Genomic DNA, 17,375 nt, shown 5'->3' with positions numbered 1-17,375 from the left:
TTTTTCTTCATATATATATATGTATATTTATTCATGTAAGGTAGTCAGTGAATTAACATATGACATCCTAAGTACCTCATGATTTTGGTGCTCTTTAGCCAAAGGACTGTTACACATAATAGGTTACTTTATATACTATATAAACCACTGAAAGCTGTGAGTGAACTAGATTTAAATAATTAGTGTTCACTTATTAGTAGTTTGTTTAGCAAATTTGTTATTTTTATGTGTATTTTATAGGTATATTTAGATGAAAATATAGCCATCTCTTTGACTACTTTTGTGAATGATTTTTATTATTGTAAAACTAACTTCCTGACATGGTTCAGGTCCATATTTTCTCCACAAGTTCTTGTATGTAGCTCCTTTATGTTTTAACCAATTTAAAAGACCCTACATACTACTTATCATCAAAGCATTTAGCTTACTGCATCTTTTCTATGCTTTAACCATGCTAGTCCTTATTTCCCTTTTCTGCTTTACCCAGTGTTTCTCTATAGTTGTTCTTTGGAATACTTTTTATGAAAACTTTGAACTGTAAAGAGCATTTCACACTCCGTTATAGTTAAAATTCTTATAGGGAAGAAAAAGCTTTAACTCTTAGAAATATTTGTATTTGGTTCTTCATTTTTTTCCTGGTTATTGTATTGATCATTTCATATTTATCATCAGTTCTTTGTTACATTAGCTGCAGAATAACTTATGATTACTTAGAATACTGAACAAACTCAGTAGTTTATTGTACATACTCATTTATTATGGTGGATTTTTGTGTTCCCTCTTGTCCTTTTTTTTGTGCTGGTGCGCTGTGTCCAGTAATCTTTCCCTTTGATTTCATATGGGTGGGTAGGGTTTACATTTCCAGAAAATATTTATTACTATATTTCTAAATTAAAGTTTTAACTTAATTTTTCTCCTGCACATTGGATTATGTAAATTTACTGAAAATAACTTCCTGGGTACATTAAAGTCCTGACAAACTCTCAAATGGCTCGTGTGACACTGATGCTACTTTAAGGAAGTGTCTTGCTCACCTGGTCAAACACCCATTCCTCACTGCATTTTGCCAATTCAATCCATTTTAGATGTAACCTCGGGTATGGTGAAAGACCCACCGGACGTCTTGGACAGGCAAAAATGCCTTGACGCTCTGGCTGCTCTACGCCACGCTAAGTGGTTCCAGGTTCGGAACATCATTTTACTTTTTTCTTGTAGCCTTATGAGAGAGTAGTTCAGTACAACATGTTTAACTGTGTTTAAACATTTCAAAAGATGCCCAAGCAATAATACTATTTTAAATTAAATCTTGGAAAATATGTTGACATAGAAAACTGGGTATAAAGATCTGCATATTGCAGTTATTATTCATTTGACAATAAACTTAGGTTTTTGGGGTGTTTTGTAGTTTGGGTTTTTTTATTTTTTATTTTCAGTGGCTATATTGAAAGTTGACTTGTTAAGGAACATCACATGTTTGTGTATATATATTATATTCCATAAGGCTGCAGATTAACTTTGCTTTAAATAATAGAATATGTGTTCAAGGCTTTGTGTATAGTTTTAAGATTTTTCCCCCTCTTTCTCTAAGTTATTAAGTGTAGGGAGTGAAAGGTAAGGAAGCAGCTGTTTGGTTTAGTGACTTTGCAGTCATGCAAAGGCACAGAACGGAAACCAAACAGATTTCCTTAGCCTTTCAGTCCCTAGACAAACCTTTAGCTCTTTACCTTTTCTTTTATTTCTAATGTAGGCAGATTTTTTTAAGTTTACTGTTTTAAATGAACACAGGTCAAGGTTCACAGGGGATCAAGAAATATTATTCTTGTATAATCTGTTTACTTTGACCTAAATACCAGCTTTTAAATACTAACCCTGGCATAAAATACTGCTGTAAATGGCAGCTCATTGAATTCAATTTTAAATGTGATTGTTTTTGTTTTTATCTGAGCTTCCATTGAACAGTGGTATTTTAACTTTTTTTCATCAAGGGATATTTTCAATATTTCTAAGATTAATTCAGTTGCCTTTTGTGTTGCCCTTAAGGCCAGAGCTAATGGTCTACAGTCATGTGTGATTATCATTCGAATTCTCCGAGACCTCTGTCAGCGAGTTCCAACTTGGTCTGACTTTCCAAGCTGGGTAAGTAGTATGGACCTGCATGGTCTGGAAACAAACATTCAGGAAATATTTCTGCAGTTTTTAACCTCTAAGCTTATATTTAATTATTAATTTTATTTTCATTTACTAAATATAGGTGAGAATTGTTTTGTTGCTTTTTCTCCTTTCATGAACAATCCTGGATTCCCCACCCCTCCCCACCCCCCGGACTGGGAATTGAACTCACGACCTCGCGCTTGCCAGGCAGGCACTGTGCTGCTGAGCTAAATCCCCAGCCCCAATCCCTGATATTATTTTTTAGAATTTATTTTTCCAAGAAGAAAAAAAATTATACTTGATTTTTTTTTTTTGTACTTTCCCTTTTTTCCCTCAGAATGTTTACTGTATTTTTTTATAATATTAGCACAGCCAGGCATGGTGATGCACAGGCCTGCCTGGGATGCAGAGTAACCCTGGCCCAGAAGCGAGTCCCTCTCTCAAAGAAGAAAAAAAAAATTACATCAATCATTAACTGCTTTGCAAATGAGCTGTTTATCCCTTATACAGTGTTCTATTGACATATTTTTAAAATTAACAGTGGTGTGATTTCTAGGAGAAAAAATACATTCACATACATTGTGTATCTTTCCTTTCTTCACTTTTTTCCTTAATTTCCCATTTGATTTGAACCTTTTTAGCCAAAACTTAAAATTCATACAGGAATTCATTGTACTAGTTTGGATCAATGAGAGTTCAATAGCCAGTGTTACCCTTTTTTCTTTTTTAGTATTCGGATTGTGCTCTTTACTATGTGCATCTTTCTTAGTAAAACATATCTTGGAGCTCTTTAAAAAGCCTTTAAAAAGGCATTCCAGGGGCTGGGGATTTAGCTCAGCAGCACAGCGCCTGCCTGGCAAGGGCAAGGTCATGAGTTTGATTCCCTGGGCGGGGCGGGGGAGGGGCGGTGCTTTCCAGTTTGCCTCATTCTCTGTATTAACTATGTGATATTCCCTTAGTGCCTACCGTTCATAGTGACCACGTGGTGGACAGTGGGGTTGTTTACAGTCTTATGGTGAACTATATGATAGACAAAATAGGTTATCTCACTCTTTATTTGTACTTGAGTGATTATTGGCATTTATGATTATTTTTCTCTTAACTGCAAGTTCTTGAACTACTCAGCATTTTTTTAATGAGTTATATGAGTTCAGCAGTAGAGAAATACCTGCCGGGCATGGTAGTGTATACCTGTAATCCAGCTGTTCCGCAAGCTGAGGCAGGAGGACTGCAAGTTCAATTCTAGCCTGCACAGCATAGGGAGACCTTAACCTTGTCTTAAAAGAAAAAGGACTCCAGGTGTAACTCAGTGGTAGAGGACTTGCCTAGCATGGACAAGTGCCTAGGTTCAATGTGCAATATTGCAGAAAGGAAGAAAAGAATATTGGCTGTGGTATAGAATATGAGAAGTTATTCTACCTGTCCGCTTACACCCCATACCTGTTAACCATGCACGTTCCATTACTGCATCTGCACTCCACCGCACCTTGGCAGCTGTTCTACTCTCTGCTATGAAGTCAACTTTTTAGTTTCCGTTTATGAGAATGTGCAGTATTTGTGCCTGACTTATTTCACCTAACATAATGTCCTCCACTTCCACCATGTTGCTACAAATGTTAGTATTACATTCTTTATTATGTCTAAATAATAATCCCTGAATCCCTAAAATTATTATTTATTATGTCTAAATAATAATCCCTAAATCTAAATAATAATGTGTATATATAGCACATTTTACTTAATAATCTATTGATGAATTCCACCTTTTTTGATACCTCTCCTTTTTTATAGCAGTGAGTTATATATCAGAGATTGCTTTTGAAAAGCAGTATAGGCCAGGCATGGTGGCACACATCTATAATCTCCGCATTTGGAAGGCTAAGGCAGGAGGATCCCTGTGAGTTTGAGGCAAGCCTGGGCTACATAAGTGAGTTCAAGGCCAGCCGGAATCACATAGTGAGACCTTGTCTAAAAAAAAAAAAAAAAAAAGGAGAAAAGGAAAAGCAGTATAGGATTGGGGTACATTGCAGCCTTGTTAGCAGACTGTGACATTGTGTGTGTATAGTCTTTCAGCAGGCCTTTACCTTCAAACCTTTACCTTCTGGGCTATTAGAGTCTTGCTCTTGTGAAATCAGCTCCATTTTTTTTCCCCCAAGCTTAATCATTATATCCCTTTAGAAGCAACTTCATTATCCTCACCCCAGAGTGGGCTTTGGATATGTAAAGACAACTTGGGGCCTTTGTGTTGAAAATTCACAACCATCTTTGATACTATTTTTTCGCTGCTGCTGCTTACTCCTGTGGAGGATCTTACCTTGTTCATTTTTTCTTTTATCTACATTTTAACCAACTTCTGTTACTGAAGTTAATTACCTATGGATGATTACCATTCCTCTGCTCCGCATTTCCACAAAGGCTGGCGAGGTTGCAAATTTAGTATTTTTCCATTCTCTGGTAAGATGGAAGGTAGTCAGAATAGATTTTTATTTTTTAAGAAAATTTCTTTTTCAAGCCGTGGTGGCTCACGCCTATAATCCCAGCACTCGGGAGGCAGGAGGATCATTGCGAGTTCTAGGCCTGCCTGGGCTACAAAGTAAGCTCAAGGCCAGCCTGAACTGCATAGCGAAACCCTGTCTCAAAAAAAAAACAAAAAAGACAAAAAGAAAAAAAAGAAAATTTCTTTTTCTGTGACCACATCATGACTCATTCTGCCTTTCTTAAGATGGATATTGCTGAAATCTTTTGGCTTTTTGTTTACTCAGCTGCCACCCTCACCCCCATTTTCTGCCTGCAGAGCCCAGTAGGACTTAGGGTTGGCCAAGCAAGATAAGCACTTGGTTTCTTGGAAATAACTCTTTTACTGGCCTTTTCCTCTGTTTGAGTCAAGTTGTTACATTTTTGCTTAGTGGTAGTAGCATGTGCAGTGTAACATTTCTTAATCATATTTTAGGTATGGATGATCTTGAGATCTGGCTTATCATCCTAATAATTTCTAGAGCCACATTTTAAAAAAGAAATTTTGGGCTAGGGATATAGCTCAGTGGCACAAGCACCTGCCTGGCAAGTGCAAGATCCTGAGTTCAATTCCCAGTACCAAAAAAAATAAAATAAAACAAAATAATAAAAAAGAAATTTGAACTTTATTATCTTCAATTTTATTTAATATTCAAATGACTTTGAGCAAACGTTTATCCATGTTTGTTTTTACTGTCTTTCCTTTACCATCGCATTGACCACGGAAAATTGTGTGGCTTCAGATTCGTTTTTTGTCCTGAATCCTTGGTGATGAGGTAAAGAAATACTGATAGAACCAATGAAGAATTTTTAAATGATAGGATACTGATAATTCAGAGCAAAAGAACTAACATTCTCTAAATTTGTAAAAGATTTAGCAAATTATATATGGACTGTATTGAGTTCGTTCACTTTTCATTTAGAAAGAGGAACTCTGTGTTCAGCTACCTCCTTAAAAAAATTTTCTATTTTCCTATATGTACAGTACATCTTCAGATCACCAAGAGCTATAAATAAGCTTTTGGGGAGGGGGTGGTACTGGGAATTCAACTCAGGACCTTGCACTTGCCAGGCAGGTGCTGCGCCACTGAGCTGTATTCTCAGCCCTACGTAAGCATTCTTGACTAGAAGTCATGACATTTTAATATAGTTCATGTATTTCACCATATAAAATAAAATAATGTGATATGCATAAATGAATTACAAAAGTAAAACCTCCTTACCAGGCATGGTGGCACACATCTGTAATCTCAGCCCTCTGGGAGGCTGAGGCAGGAGGATCAAAAGTTTGAGCTCACCTCATGCAACTTTATAGTAACTTTAACAAGACCTTGTCTCTCAAACCAGTCTGATTCACATAGCGAAACCCTGTCTCAGAAAGACCAAAAAAAGACCACTGCAGATGTAATGAAGGCTCTGAATTCATTCCCAAGAACTGTACCACCACCACCACCCTAAAAATGTCTTAAACATCTTCCTCCATTCTTCAACTAAATGAACCGAATCCTTTTCATTTTTTTTTTTAACTATGATATAGTTATCATTTTGAACATCCGTCATTTTCAGGTTTTTCAGTCTCATGGTGCTGGCTGTGATTTTTCATAGCTGTTAATGTGTACTATTTGTATAAATTCCATCTCTTAAAAATGTATTCTTAATTTTGGGGAGACTACAGTCTCCTTGTACCCAAACTTCTACTAATTAGCTAGTGGGGTTGAGGCGGGGTCTGGAGATGTAATTCAGACTGGCCTTAAACTCCCAGGTATCTCTTGCCTCAGCCTTCCTACATGCTGGGATTACAGATGTGCCCCACCACACCCTGCCTAAAATTAGTCTTTTGAAATTCTGAGAAGTGGCCATGGAGTAAATAGACATAGTTTTTATCTCTGAGTATTTGAGGGGGTTTTTTGTTGTGTTTTGTCTTCCTTTCTTGGGTTTGGTTTAACACCCCACCCTCCACCCCATTTCCAGGTACAAGGGGTGAATGTGTTGTACAGGAGCAGCATTAAGTCTATGAGCTCTTCCTTTTTTTTTTTTCTTTTTGCGACAGGGTCTCACTATGCTATTCAGGCTGGCCTTGAGCTCACTTTGTAGCCAGGCTGGTCACACTGCAATCCTCCTGCCTCATCCTCCCGAGTGCTGGGATTACAAGCATGTGCCACCACACCCAGCTGTGACCTTTTTTTTAGTGTAAATACAGATTTTTCAGCTTCCATATCATTTAAAGAATTTCATTGTGGTTCCAACTTAGTTTGTTTTAAATTGCTGTTGGTATACTTACTTAAATTTAAACATAAGCTGCAACATGATGAACTTTAAGCATTGTGCTAAGTGATAAAAGCCAGACTTCATATAGTTACATGGCATATGGAATGTCCGGCGTAGGCAAATATATAAATGTGCGAAGTTGTTGCCAGGAGTGGAGGAAAGAACAAGTAGAAAAATGTTCATGAATGTGGCATTTTTGGAGGGATGATGAAAGTGTTACGGAATTAAGACAGTGGTGATGATTAGACAACTCTGGTAGCGCTCCAGTTTCTAGTTGCTTTTTAAATCTATACTTTTGTCTTTTGTCCCTTGGTTTAGATTTTGAGTCTCTCAAATACTGTTTACCATGAAAATACTAATTTTATTTTCCATAGAGATAATAAAAGTCCAGTTGTGTTTCAGATGAAAGTTTGAGTTATCCTTTTTTACTCTTTTGAGACAGGGTCTCACTGTTTAAGTCAGGTTGCCCCTGAACTCAGTCTGTAGCCCAGGTTGGCCTCGAACTTGCGGCAATCCTCCTGCCTCAGCCTCTGAAATGCTAGGATTATAGGCATGCACCACCACACCAATTTATCTATTTTTGATGGTAAAAGGATAGCAATAATTGAAAAAGAAACAAAAAAATCTATTGCTCTATATTTTCCGGTACTGGGAATCGAACTCACGCCCTTGCGCTTACCAGGCAGGTGCTATGCTGCTGAGCTAAATCCCCAGCCCCAACTCTATATATTCATCAGTAGCACAAATTACAGAAACTTTTCAAAGTGTAAATTTTACATTGCCAATTTTACATTGGCAATCCAGTATGGATTTTTTCCAGGTTGATATCTAACTTGTGGGCTCAAACAGTCCTACTGCCTCAGGCTCCTGAGTAGCTGGGACTAGAAATGTGCATCACCACATGTTTTCATTTCTTTATGTGTTGGGGGGCAGTCCTGAGGATTGAACCCACACCTTCACACTGAGGTATAACTGTAGCACTCTTTTTTTGTGCTAAGTGATAAATTCATAATGTTCACCTTTTGTGTGTGTGTGTCAGGGTGATAAATTCATAATGTTCACCTTTTTTGTGTGTGTATCAGGGTCTCGCTAAATTGCCCAACCTGGGTTCAGACTTTCGATCCTCCTGCCTCAGACTCCCAGAGGGCTGACATTATAGGTGTCATCCATTACACCCAGCTTCATTTCTCGATTTTTATTTTAAGATTTTTTTAATAGATGTGTTTTTATTTGTTTTCATGATTTGTTCTATGTAACTTTTCCAGTTTTTCAAACTTTTAATGTCATTTTATAAGTAGTTATTTTAATGTTGGAAAATGGATAATTCCTTTGGTCTATAAACTGTAAAATACATTTTTATGTTTTTATTTTTAGGCTATGGAATTGTTAGTAGAGAAAGCAATTAGTAGTGCTTCTAGTCCTCAGAGCCCAGGGGATGCCCTGAGAAGAGTTTTTGAATGCATTTCTTCAGGAATTATTCTTAAAGGTAAGTTTTGTCTTTAATAAAGTAAAATTTCATTGAATGAATAGTTGAATAAGAACTCTTCTTGTAAAAATGGATTACAAAGCTTATGCTTTTTGCTCCCTATGGTGATTGTTATAGGTAGTCCTGGGCTTTTAGATCCTTGTGAAAAGGATCCCTTTGATACCTTGGCAACAATGACTGACCAACAGCGTGAAGACATTACATCCAGTGCACAGGTACTAGAATCCCTCATCCAAAAATTTTGTTGGATTACTGCCCTTAAGGCTTTTGATTTTGTTATAACTGTCATTTAGATGAAGTCACTGTGTAATGTAAAAAAGCCTTTGGAAAAAAGACCTAAACTAGATTTCATTAGTAGAATTTTAAATGGGTAGGTGGGTGTGTGTGTGTGTGTGTGTAAGTGTATGCTGTACTATAAGAATTTAATGATGTTTTCAATATTTCATTAAATCGTAATATTAGATTATATCATGAACATCAACAAAAAGTCTGATATCCTCTAGTTATACAAGAGACATGCTGTGTAGTTTTAGACATTATTAAAGAACAAATAGGCCAGGCATGGTGGCATACACCTGTAATCCCAGCACTCAGGAGGCAGGAGGATTCCTGGGAGTTCAAGGCCAGCCTAAACTGCGTAGCAAAACCCTGTCTCAAAAAGACGAAAAAAAAAGCAAAAGTTAAAAAAAAGTGGCAGTAATGAATGAATGTAACAAAAAAACCAACCCAAAATTGCCATATTTAACAGTTTATAATTTCAGAAATATAAGAATAGGAGGAAAGAAGACATAGTAGCTGTGAACAGTGATCCACTCCAAGGTGGATGAGAACTGTTAGACTTTGAGATCTTGACTTATTCTGTGCTTGCAAGGATAATTTTGAAGATGTCAGGATTGACATAAATTTTATGCCATAAAGTGTACTGTAGGAAAGATACTAGTAGTAGTAGGACATTATGGGTCTCTTACAAACTTAAAGGATGACCAGTTCTTGTGTTTTAAGCCAGTTTTGTTTTTGTTTCTTTGGTTTAATTTTTTTTTTAATTTTTTAATTTTTTTTTTTTTTTTTTTTTTTTTGGTCTTTTTGAGACAGGGTTTCACTATACAGTTCAGGCTGGCCTTGAGCTCACTTTGTAGCCCAGGGCTGGTCTCAAACTCTTAACGATCCTCCTGCCTCAGCCTCCCAAGTGCTGGGATTACAGGCGTGCACCACCACACCCGGCTTGGTTTAAGTTTTTAGAAAAGAAAGGATTCATTATAAAAGTTCTAGATTAGGAGTAGGCAGTTAAAACTAGCAGAATTCAGGTTGTTTTAAAGGTCTAGTTTTATGAAGTAGTTAAAAATGTCCTTAGGAGACTAAGGAAGGATGTTTGCTAAGAGCTCAAGGCCAGCCTAAATCACATAATAAGACCCTGTCTCAAAAAAACAAAAAGAAAGATTGAGAGATGTCCTTGTTAAAAGTGAAGGGCTAGCTGGTTGTGGTGGCACATACCTGTAATCTCAGCACGACATAGTGAGTTCAAAACCAGCCTGAACTACATAGTGAGACCCTGTCTCACAACAAAAAAGTGAAGGACTGCATTATTCTACTAATGTAATACTCAGAAAGAGCTGGAAACCAGATCAGTGATCCCTAGATGGTGGAATAGAAAAATGGAATAAAATAACTTTAAAGGGAGTCTGTAGTAATGATGAGGTTCATTGTCTTGATTGTGGTGATGGTAGCATAGCTACATGGTGTAGGGCTACCTACGATATGTTTACACTTGCATAGAGCTGTATTTGTGTGTACCACCCCACTAAGCACATGTATCACTTAAGAGACCTGAACAAGCTCTACAACTGTACTAGCGTGTCCACTTCAGTTTGTTTCATGGTGGCCTATAGCGCCAGTATCTGTTTCTCTTCTTTCATCTTTCTGAGACTATAAAGCTTTTACTTCCATAATGTTCACCTTTATTCTTCTTGTATGCCTCTATATTTTTTTTCTACAAGGATGCTTTTTAAGTTGCTTCTGCCAGATACAGCCTTTGTCATTTTATTATATCACCGTACCCTTTAAACTCTTCTCTGCACCAACTCCACTCTGAAAAGGAAGTGGATTATAAAGTATATTTTTGAGTGTTAGTGGCCCTAAGAATTCTAAGGTGTCTCTGTATAGGAATAATTTTTCATCAGTCCTCAAATTTTGTTTGCTGCTAAATAATCGCCAACTATATGATAGAATTCTTTTTTCAGACATTTTTGTAAGCATCTCAAGAAAGAATTAGCTGTATGTGATAGCACATACCTGTAATCCCAGTATCAGTATTTATTGTAGTACTGATAACATACTATCGTAAGTGTAAGCATTGAAAATTCTTCTGCTGAGTAAAGCTAGACACAGAAAAACTATATATTATGTTATCATTGTATGATTTTCATCTGTGCAAATTATTCAAAATAGGCAAATCTGTAGGCAATAAAAACAGACTAGTAGGCCGGGCGTTGATGGCGCATGCCTGTAATCCCAGCACTCGGGAGGCTGAGGCAGGAGGATCGGCACTTGTTCGAGACTAGCCTGGGCTACAAAGTGAGCTCAAGGCCAGCCTGAACTGCACAGCAAGACCCTATCTCAAAAAGACAAAAGAAAAAAAAACAGACTAGTAGTTAGCAGAGCCTAAAGTAGAGAGAAAAGTTAGGGAGTATTTAGTCAAGTGACTGTAAAGTATTGAATTACATTAAGAGGTTGTGTCCCCAGAAATTGAGAAGTAAATTAAATTATACCTTAGAAGTTCATGGTGTCGTTGTAAATTAATCTTCTAAGTTTATTTAGTTTATTTTGGGTTTTTTTGGGTTTTTTTTTGTACTGGGAATCTAACTCAGGACCTCACACTTGTCAGACAGGTGCTGCACCACCGAGCTAAATACCTGACATTATTTTGATTTTTGCATTTAGCCTTTTTTATTTGTTATTGGAAAGTAGATTTTTGTTTGTGCACAAAAAGCCATTAGTTAATTTTTTAAAACTACCTCTACATCCCATAAAACAAAGAAAATTTAAATAGTATAGTTAGGGCACAGAAGTAGCCAGGTAAGTCTTTGGAATGGAAGAACCTAGAAGAGACCATTAGCATGTAACACAATTTGTGTTAAAAGTATTTCAGATTGGTGAAAAAGACTGACTCATCAACAAAACGGGATTTAATTAATTTTCTGATTATCTGGAGGGAGATATGACTTTGCATACATGCAGAAAAATTCTGTATGACTTAAATACCACTAAAATAACAAAATATTAAGAAAGGTGTAATTTTATATAGGAAAAAGTCTGCCTGCCTTGCAAGCACAATGTCGTGAGTTCAATTCCCGGTACCAGAAAAAAAACAAAAACCAAAAAAGAAAAAAGAAAAAGTCTTTTTAGGCAAGGTATAAGTAGCAGCCAGGCATGATGGCACACACTTACAATATTGCACTGAGGAGGCTAGGAGGCAGGAGGATTGCTAACAAGTTCAAGGCCATCCTGGGCTACATAGTTCAAGGCCAGCTTGAACTACATAACAAGACCTTGTCTCAAAATAAAAAAGTAAGTAAGTAGTAGCATAAGCTTTGAAGGATTATATATTGGAAATTTTGCATATTATCTTTAAGGAAATGAGCCAATAAGAGTATTAACATATGCTCAATCCCACTGTATTGGCCAGCATGCCATTGCTGTGACCAAATACCTGACGAGGAAAAAAAAACAAAAGCAACTTGAAGGAGAGAAGATTCATTTTTGCTCATGGTTTCAAGGGTTTCAGCCTATAGTGAGCTGGTTCCATTGCTTTTAGTCCTGGGGTGAGGCAGAACGTGGCAAAAGGGCATGGTAGAGTACCACTCATTGCTTGGCCAAAAGAGGGCAATGGAGTGGAGGCAGGAAACAGATACAGTCCCCAAGGTCCAGCCCTCATGATCTGTTTCCTTTAGCTAGACCCCACCTTGTGTTCTGTCACTTCCCCATAATACCATCACATGCTCTCACTGTGGATTAAGACACTGACGAAGTTAGAACCCTCATGATTCAGTCACATCTCTAGGCCTCACTGCGGAACATTGCCATTTTGGGGCTCAATCCCTGAATCCAGGAGTCTCTGGAAGACACCGTATTTATTTAAACTGTAAGGCAGGGGCTGGGGATTTAGCTCAGTGGCACAGCGCCGCCTGGCAGGCGCGAGGTTGTGAGTTCAATTCTCGGTATCGGAAAAAAACCAAAAAATAAATAAATAAATAAACTGTAAGGCACATTGGTTAAAAGTAAATAAATAAATAAAAGTGGCCAGGCATGGTGGCACACACGTGTAATCCCAGCACTCAGGCAGATGCAGGAGGAACACTGTGAGTTCAGCGTCAGCTTAGACAAAACAGTGAGTTCAAAGCCAGTTTGAACTGCATAAGCAAGACCCTGTCTCAAACACAACTAAAAAACAAGTTAGAAATAAAAAGTCTTCGTTAGAATATCCAGAATGGGAAAAGCACTTGTAGCATAGATATTACTAGTAGATACATTAATCTATAATTTTTTTTTGAACCCATGTGTTAGTATCTACCAGTTTCTTATGTTCAGCAGTTTCACTGCTAAGAGTTTGTTCTACAGAACTTGTCTTATAAGTGTACAAAAGCATCTAAATAGGCAGCTATTACAACATAGTAATAAAAATATTGGAAACAGCCTGATGTTAACCAATAGAAAATTAGTTTATTGCTGTCCACATTAGTATAACTACAATTCCTCAATTATATGCTCTCCCCTAAATGCCCACCCACTCTTTGAAGGCACTTAGCTCCGATTTTTCTACATCCAGCTTGTGTTCTGGATGTCACTTGTAATTAATTTGTTTCAGTTTGTTTTTCATGTATTTGATCTCCACTAAATGATTGAAGTCATGAAAGCAGAAACATGGCTTATTATTTGTACTGTGGCATAGTAAATTGTTCGGGTAGGTGTCTGTTAAGTAAGCATGTGAGTGAATGGTTAAATGAAAAAAAAAAAATTGACCAGAAGTATTTATCTTTTTGTGTGTGTGGAATGAATGCTTTAAGACAATGAATATGAGGGGCTGGGGATTTAGCTCAGCGGCAAAGCGCCTGCCTGGCAAGCGCAAGGTCGTGAGTTCGGTTCCTGGTACCGGAGAAAAACCAAAAACCAAAAAAAAGACAATGAATATGAACTTCCTAAGAAACTGGGAAAATAAGTATATCTGAACAAAAGGGCTCAGTGACAGACACTTTTTCTTTTGCTCTATATTTTTTACATTGTTTAAGGATAGTGTTAGGTTTTCTTCTAAGAATTTTTTTTGTTTTGTTTCATCTTTTTGAGGACAGGGTTTCAGGCTGGCCTTGAATTCACTTTGTAGCCCAGGCTGGCCTCAAACTCAGAGAGAGCCTCATATCTCAGCCTCCTGAGTGCTAGGATTAGAGGCGTGCACCATTACACCCGGCTTCTAATGGATGTATTAATAAATGTTTGTTTTTAACTTAATGTTTTAGAAAACAATATAGCATACAGTCAAGTCTACAGACATTAGGATGTGTAAAATTTCAATTCTGATAAACTTGTAAAACTGATTCCTTTGAGGTGTCACTAGATTGCCCAGGCTGGCCTCATACTTACGATCCTCCTGCCTTTCCCTCCTGGGTAGTTGGATTACAGGCATGTACCACCTTACCTAACTTGAACATGCTTTTTAAATAAATTGTATATGGATGGGGGCTGTAAACTTACAAATTAATTTTTTGTTTTTAAATTAATTCTGCATTCTCACTCTCTTCGTTGCAGTTTGCATTGAGACTCCTTGCATTCCGCCAGATACACAAAGTTCTAGGAATGGATCCATTACCCCAAATGAGCCAACGTTTTAACATCCACAACAACAGGAAACGAAGAAGGGATAGTGACGGTGTTGATGGATTTGAGGCAGAGGGGAAAAAAGACAAAAAAGATTATGATAACTTTTAAAAAGTTTCTGTAAAAAATCTTCAGTGTTAAAACAGGTGCCGGTTGGTTGGTTGTTTTTCATTCATAATAATGTCTACTTTGAAAAATTTATCAAGAATTTAAAGAATTTCATGGAAGAACCAAGTTTTTCTGTGATGTTAAAAACTTAATGTACAGTGTTAGGTATTATATGAATGGAAAGACACCAAAAAAATTGTACTTCGACTAGGGGAATGACAGTGATTCTGATTTTTTTCCCCATTATTTTGGTTTTATTTACTGGTTGCCCTAGCTCACCCTATTTTTATGTCTTATTAACTAGTGTATTGTCTATTAAATCTTTACTGTATTTAATGCAGAATTTGTGCTTCAGTTGCTTTGTGTATTTTGATATTTTTATTTAGAGGTTTCATTTGCTTTTTGACACTAGTTGTAAGTTACTTTGTGTTATAGAAAGTATACTTTGCCCCTGAATATTTTTCAGCAGTACGTTTTTTTGTAACGTGAGACTGCAGAATTTTTTCCTTTTATTATTCTGTATGTGAAGGATTACAACGCAAAAGTTATCCTGCCATTTGAGTGCTCAGAACAGAATGTTTCTGCAGGTCTTATGGCATTTGTCTCTCTAGTGTGATATATAAAGGTGTAATTAAGACAGATTTCTGTTAACCTAATCAAGTTTGCTGTTAGTTGTGCATTAGCAGTATAAAAGCTAATATATACTATATGGTCTTGCAACAGTTTTAAAGCCTCTGCATAATTGATAATAAAAATGCATGACATTTTTGTTTTTAATAGACTTCTAAAATTATAATTTTAGGTTTAACACGTAGATCTTTGTACAGTTGACTTTTTGACATAGCAAGGCCAAAAATAACTTTCTGAACATTTTTTTTCTTCTGTGGAAGTGGAAAGGGCATTTTTCACATATAAGTGGGCTGTTACTTTCAAAAGAACTTTATCATTGTGCAACTAATAACAGTAATTAGCCCTTAATAATGGTGACAATTCCTTATTGGTGTGTGTGCGATTACTCTAGCAACTATTACAGTATACAGTTGAATGATTCTCTCCCACACACCCCATCACCCAGATAATTTACAGTTCTATTAACAGTGAAGTTGATAAAGTATTACTGATTTAAAAATTAAGATTATCTAAAGAAAAAAAAACCAGAAAATTATTTGGTGTGGCCATCTTACATGCTTATGTCTCCTACAAAAAGCTAAATATTTTAGCAGTGGTGTAATGAAAAGTTACATCTTACTGTTGATGTATGTATGCTCTGGTACACAGATGTCATTTTGTTGTCACAGCACTACAGTGAAATACATAAATAAAAACTTTAAATTCATATGACTTAAATGTATATTGTATGTTAGAATTGATATCATAAACTACTTTTGCTTTGAAATGTCTTATGCTTTTGTAAAACCACATTAAACTTTATTGGGTACTACACATTGTTATTCCTGACATGTGCTTGCTGCCTGAGCACATAATTTTCAGAAAAATGTATAATTCAATACTGTATTGGTTCATTTTCTTTTTAGGGTCAGAATCACTGGTGTCCATCCCCAACTGTAAGAGAGCCAGGTCAAAAGACCAGCGGGGAAGGAAGTATAACAGAAGACTCAGGCTTTTCTCTCAAATTTGTCCTGTCCTATCTTGGCAAGCCTTTGTAATTTTTAAGTTTTTTTAGTCATCCAGTAAAATGTTTAATTTATTTTTATTCTCTTACCTAAGCAAGAAAGAAGGGAATTAGCCTTTATTATGCACTGATGACAAACACTGTGCTAGGTTTTTTCATATGTTTTTCCACTTAAAATTATTCATAACAAAGGCTGGAGATGTAGCTGAGGATCAAGCACTTGCCTTATGTGTCTAAGGCCCTAGATCAATCTGTAGCTCTGCAAAATAAGTAATCTATTCATAACAATAACAAGTGAAGGTACTATACTACATATTACAGATGAGAAAACTGAAGCCCAGAATGACTAAAGATCATACATCTTCATTCATATAAACATTTAAGTGACAGCCTGGTGTGGTGGTGTACGCCTGTAATCCCAGCACTCAGGAGGCTGAGGCAGGAGGATTGTTGAGAGTTCAGGGCCAGCCTGAACCGCATAGCTAGACCATGTCACAAAAAGACACCACCACCCCCCGCAAAAAAACTGAAGTTGTGATTCATTTTTCAAAATCTATGGTTAGTAGTCTATCAGGCTGTTTACTTTGCAGTTATTTTCTAAAAATATTTCTAGCCCATTTTTCAAAGTTTTGCCTTTGGTTTGGCTGTCTTCATCCAGAAATAATTGGTGCCCTTTTAAGTTTTTTACTAAAATAATTCTGTATTTTTCGTATTGCTTCATTGTTGTAGTGTCTATGGCTGCACCCATATTAACCATCTTATATGAAAGAATGACTTACTGAAAGGTGGGAGTGCACACCTGTAATACCAGTGCTCGGGAGACTGAGGCAAGAGGATTATGAGTTCAAGGCCGGCCTCGACTGTTACATGGTAATACTCTCTTTAAATAGCAAAGAAAAGCCAGGCATGGTGGCTCACACCTGTAATCCCAGCACTTGGGAGGCTGAGGCAGGAGGATCGTTGTGAGTTCAAGGCCAGCCTGGACTAAAAAGTGAGCTCAAGGTCAGCCTGAACTGCGTATGGAGACCCTGTCTCAAAAAGACAAAAATAAAAGAGTGGAGAGGAGGGAGAAGAAAAGCCAGGCATAGTGGCACACACCTCTAAATTCAGCACTTGGGAAAACTGGCAGGAAGATTACAGGTCTTAGCCCACTCAGGCAAATGACTTTGCAAAACCCTGTCTCAAAATTTAAAAAAGGGCTCGGGGATGTAGCTCAGTGCAGAACCCTAGGTTAAATCTCCAGTGTCAAAAAAGAATTACTGACTCTAGTCACAAAACATATTGGTCATCACCCTGCTAATGCATGCTTGTACCAGTTTTGATAACTAATTTACTTACAAGTTATTCTCT

General features: G+C 36.9%; 1 protein-coding gene across 2 annotated transcripts in view; it reads left to right on the top strand.

Moving 5' to 3' along the window:
- The window catches only part of Zfr (zinc finger RNA binding protein), a 58,409-nt gene extending 42,666 nt beyond the window's left edge, over positions 1-15,743 (top strand). The window contains exons 15-19 of one of the 2 annotated variants that reach the window (XM_005386156.2): positions 1,086-1,183; positions 2,041-2,136; positions 8,308-8,419; positions 8,537-8,634; positions 14,216-15,743. In XM_005386156.2, the coding sequence (XP_005386213.1) occupies positions 1,086-1,183; positions 2,041-2,136; positions 8,308-8,419; positions 8,537-8,634; positions 14,216-14,395 (584 nt within the window). In that variant the 3' untranslated portion in view covers positions 14,396-15,743. Of the gene's footprint in view, positions 1-1,085; positions 1,184-2,040; positions 2,137-8,307; positions 8,420-8,536; positions 8,635-14,215 lie in introns of those variants that run through there. The other variant, XM_005386157.2, reaches the window with a different exon arrangement.
- The last annotated feature ends 1,632 nt before the right edge of the window (positions 15,744-17,375 follow it).

The sequence above is a fragment of the Chinchilla lanigera genome, unplaced genomic scaffold (assembly GCF_000276665.1).
Source record: "Chinchilla lanigera isolate Chin_1 unplaced genomic scaffold, ChiLan1.0 scaffold00025, whole genome shotgun sequence".
In the NCBI taxonomy this organism is placed as follows: domain Eukaryota; kingdom Metazoa; phylum Chordata; class Mammalia; order Rodentia; family Chinchillidae; genus Chinchilla; species Chinchilla lanigera.
The sequence above is the reverse complement of the archived record's forward strand: the minus strand, read 5'-3'. Positions and strand labels throughout refer to the sequence as shown.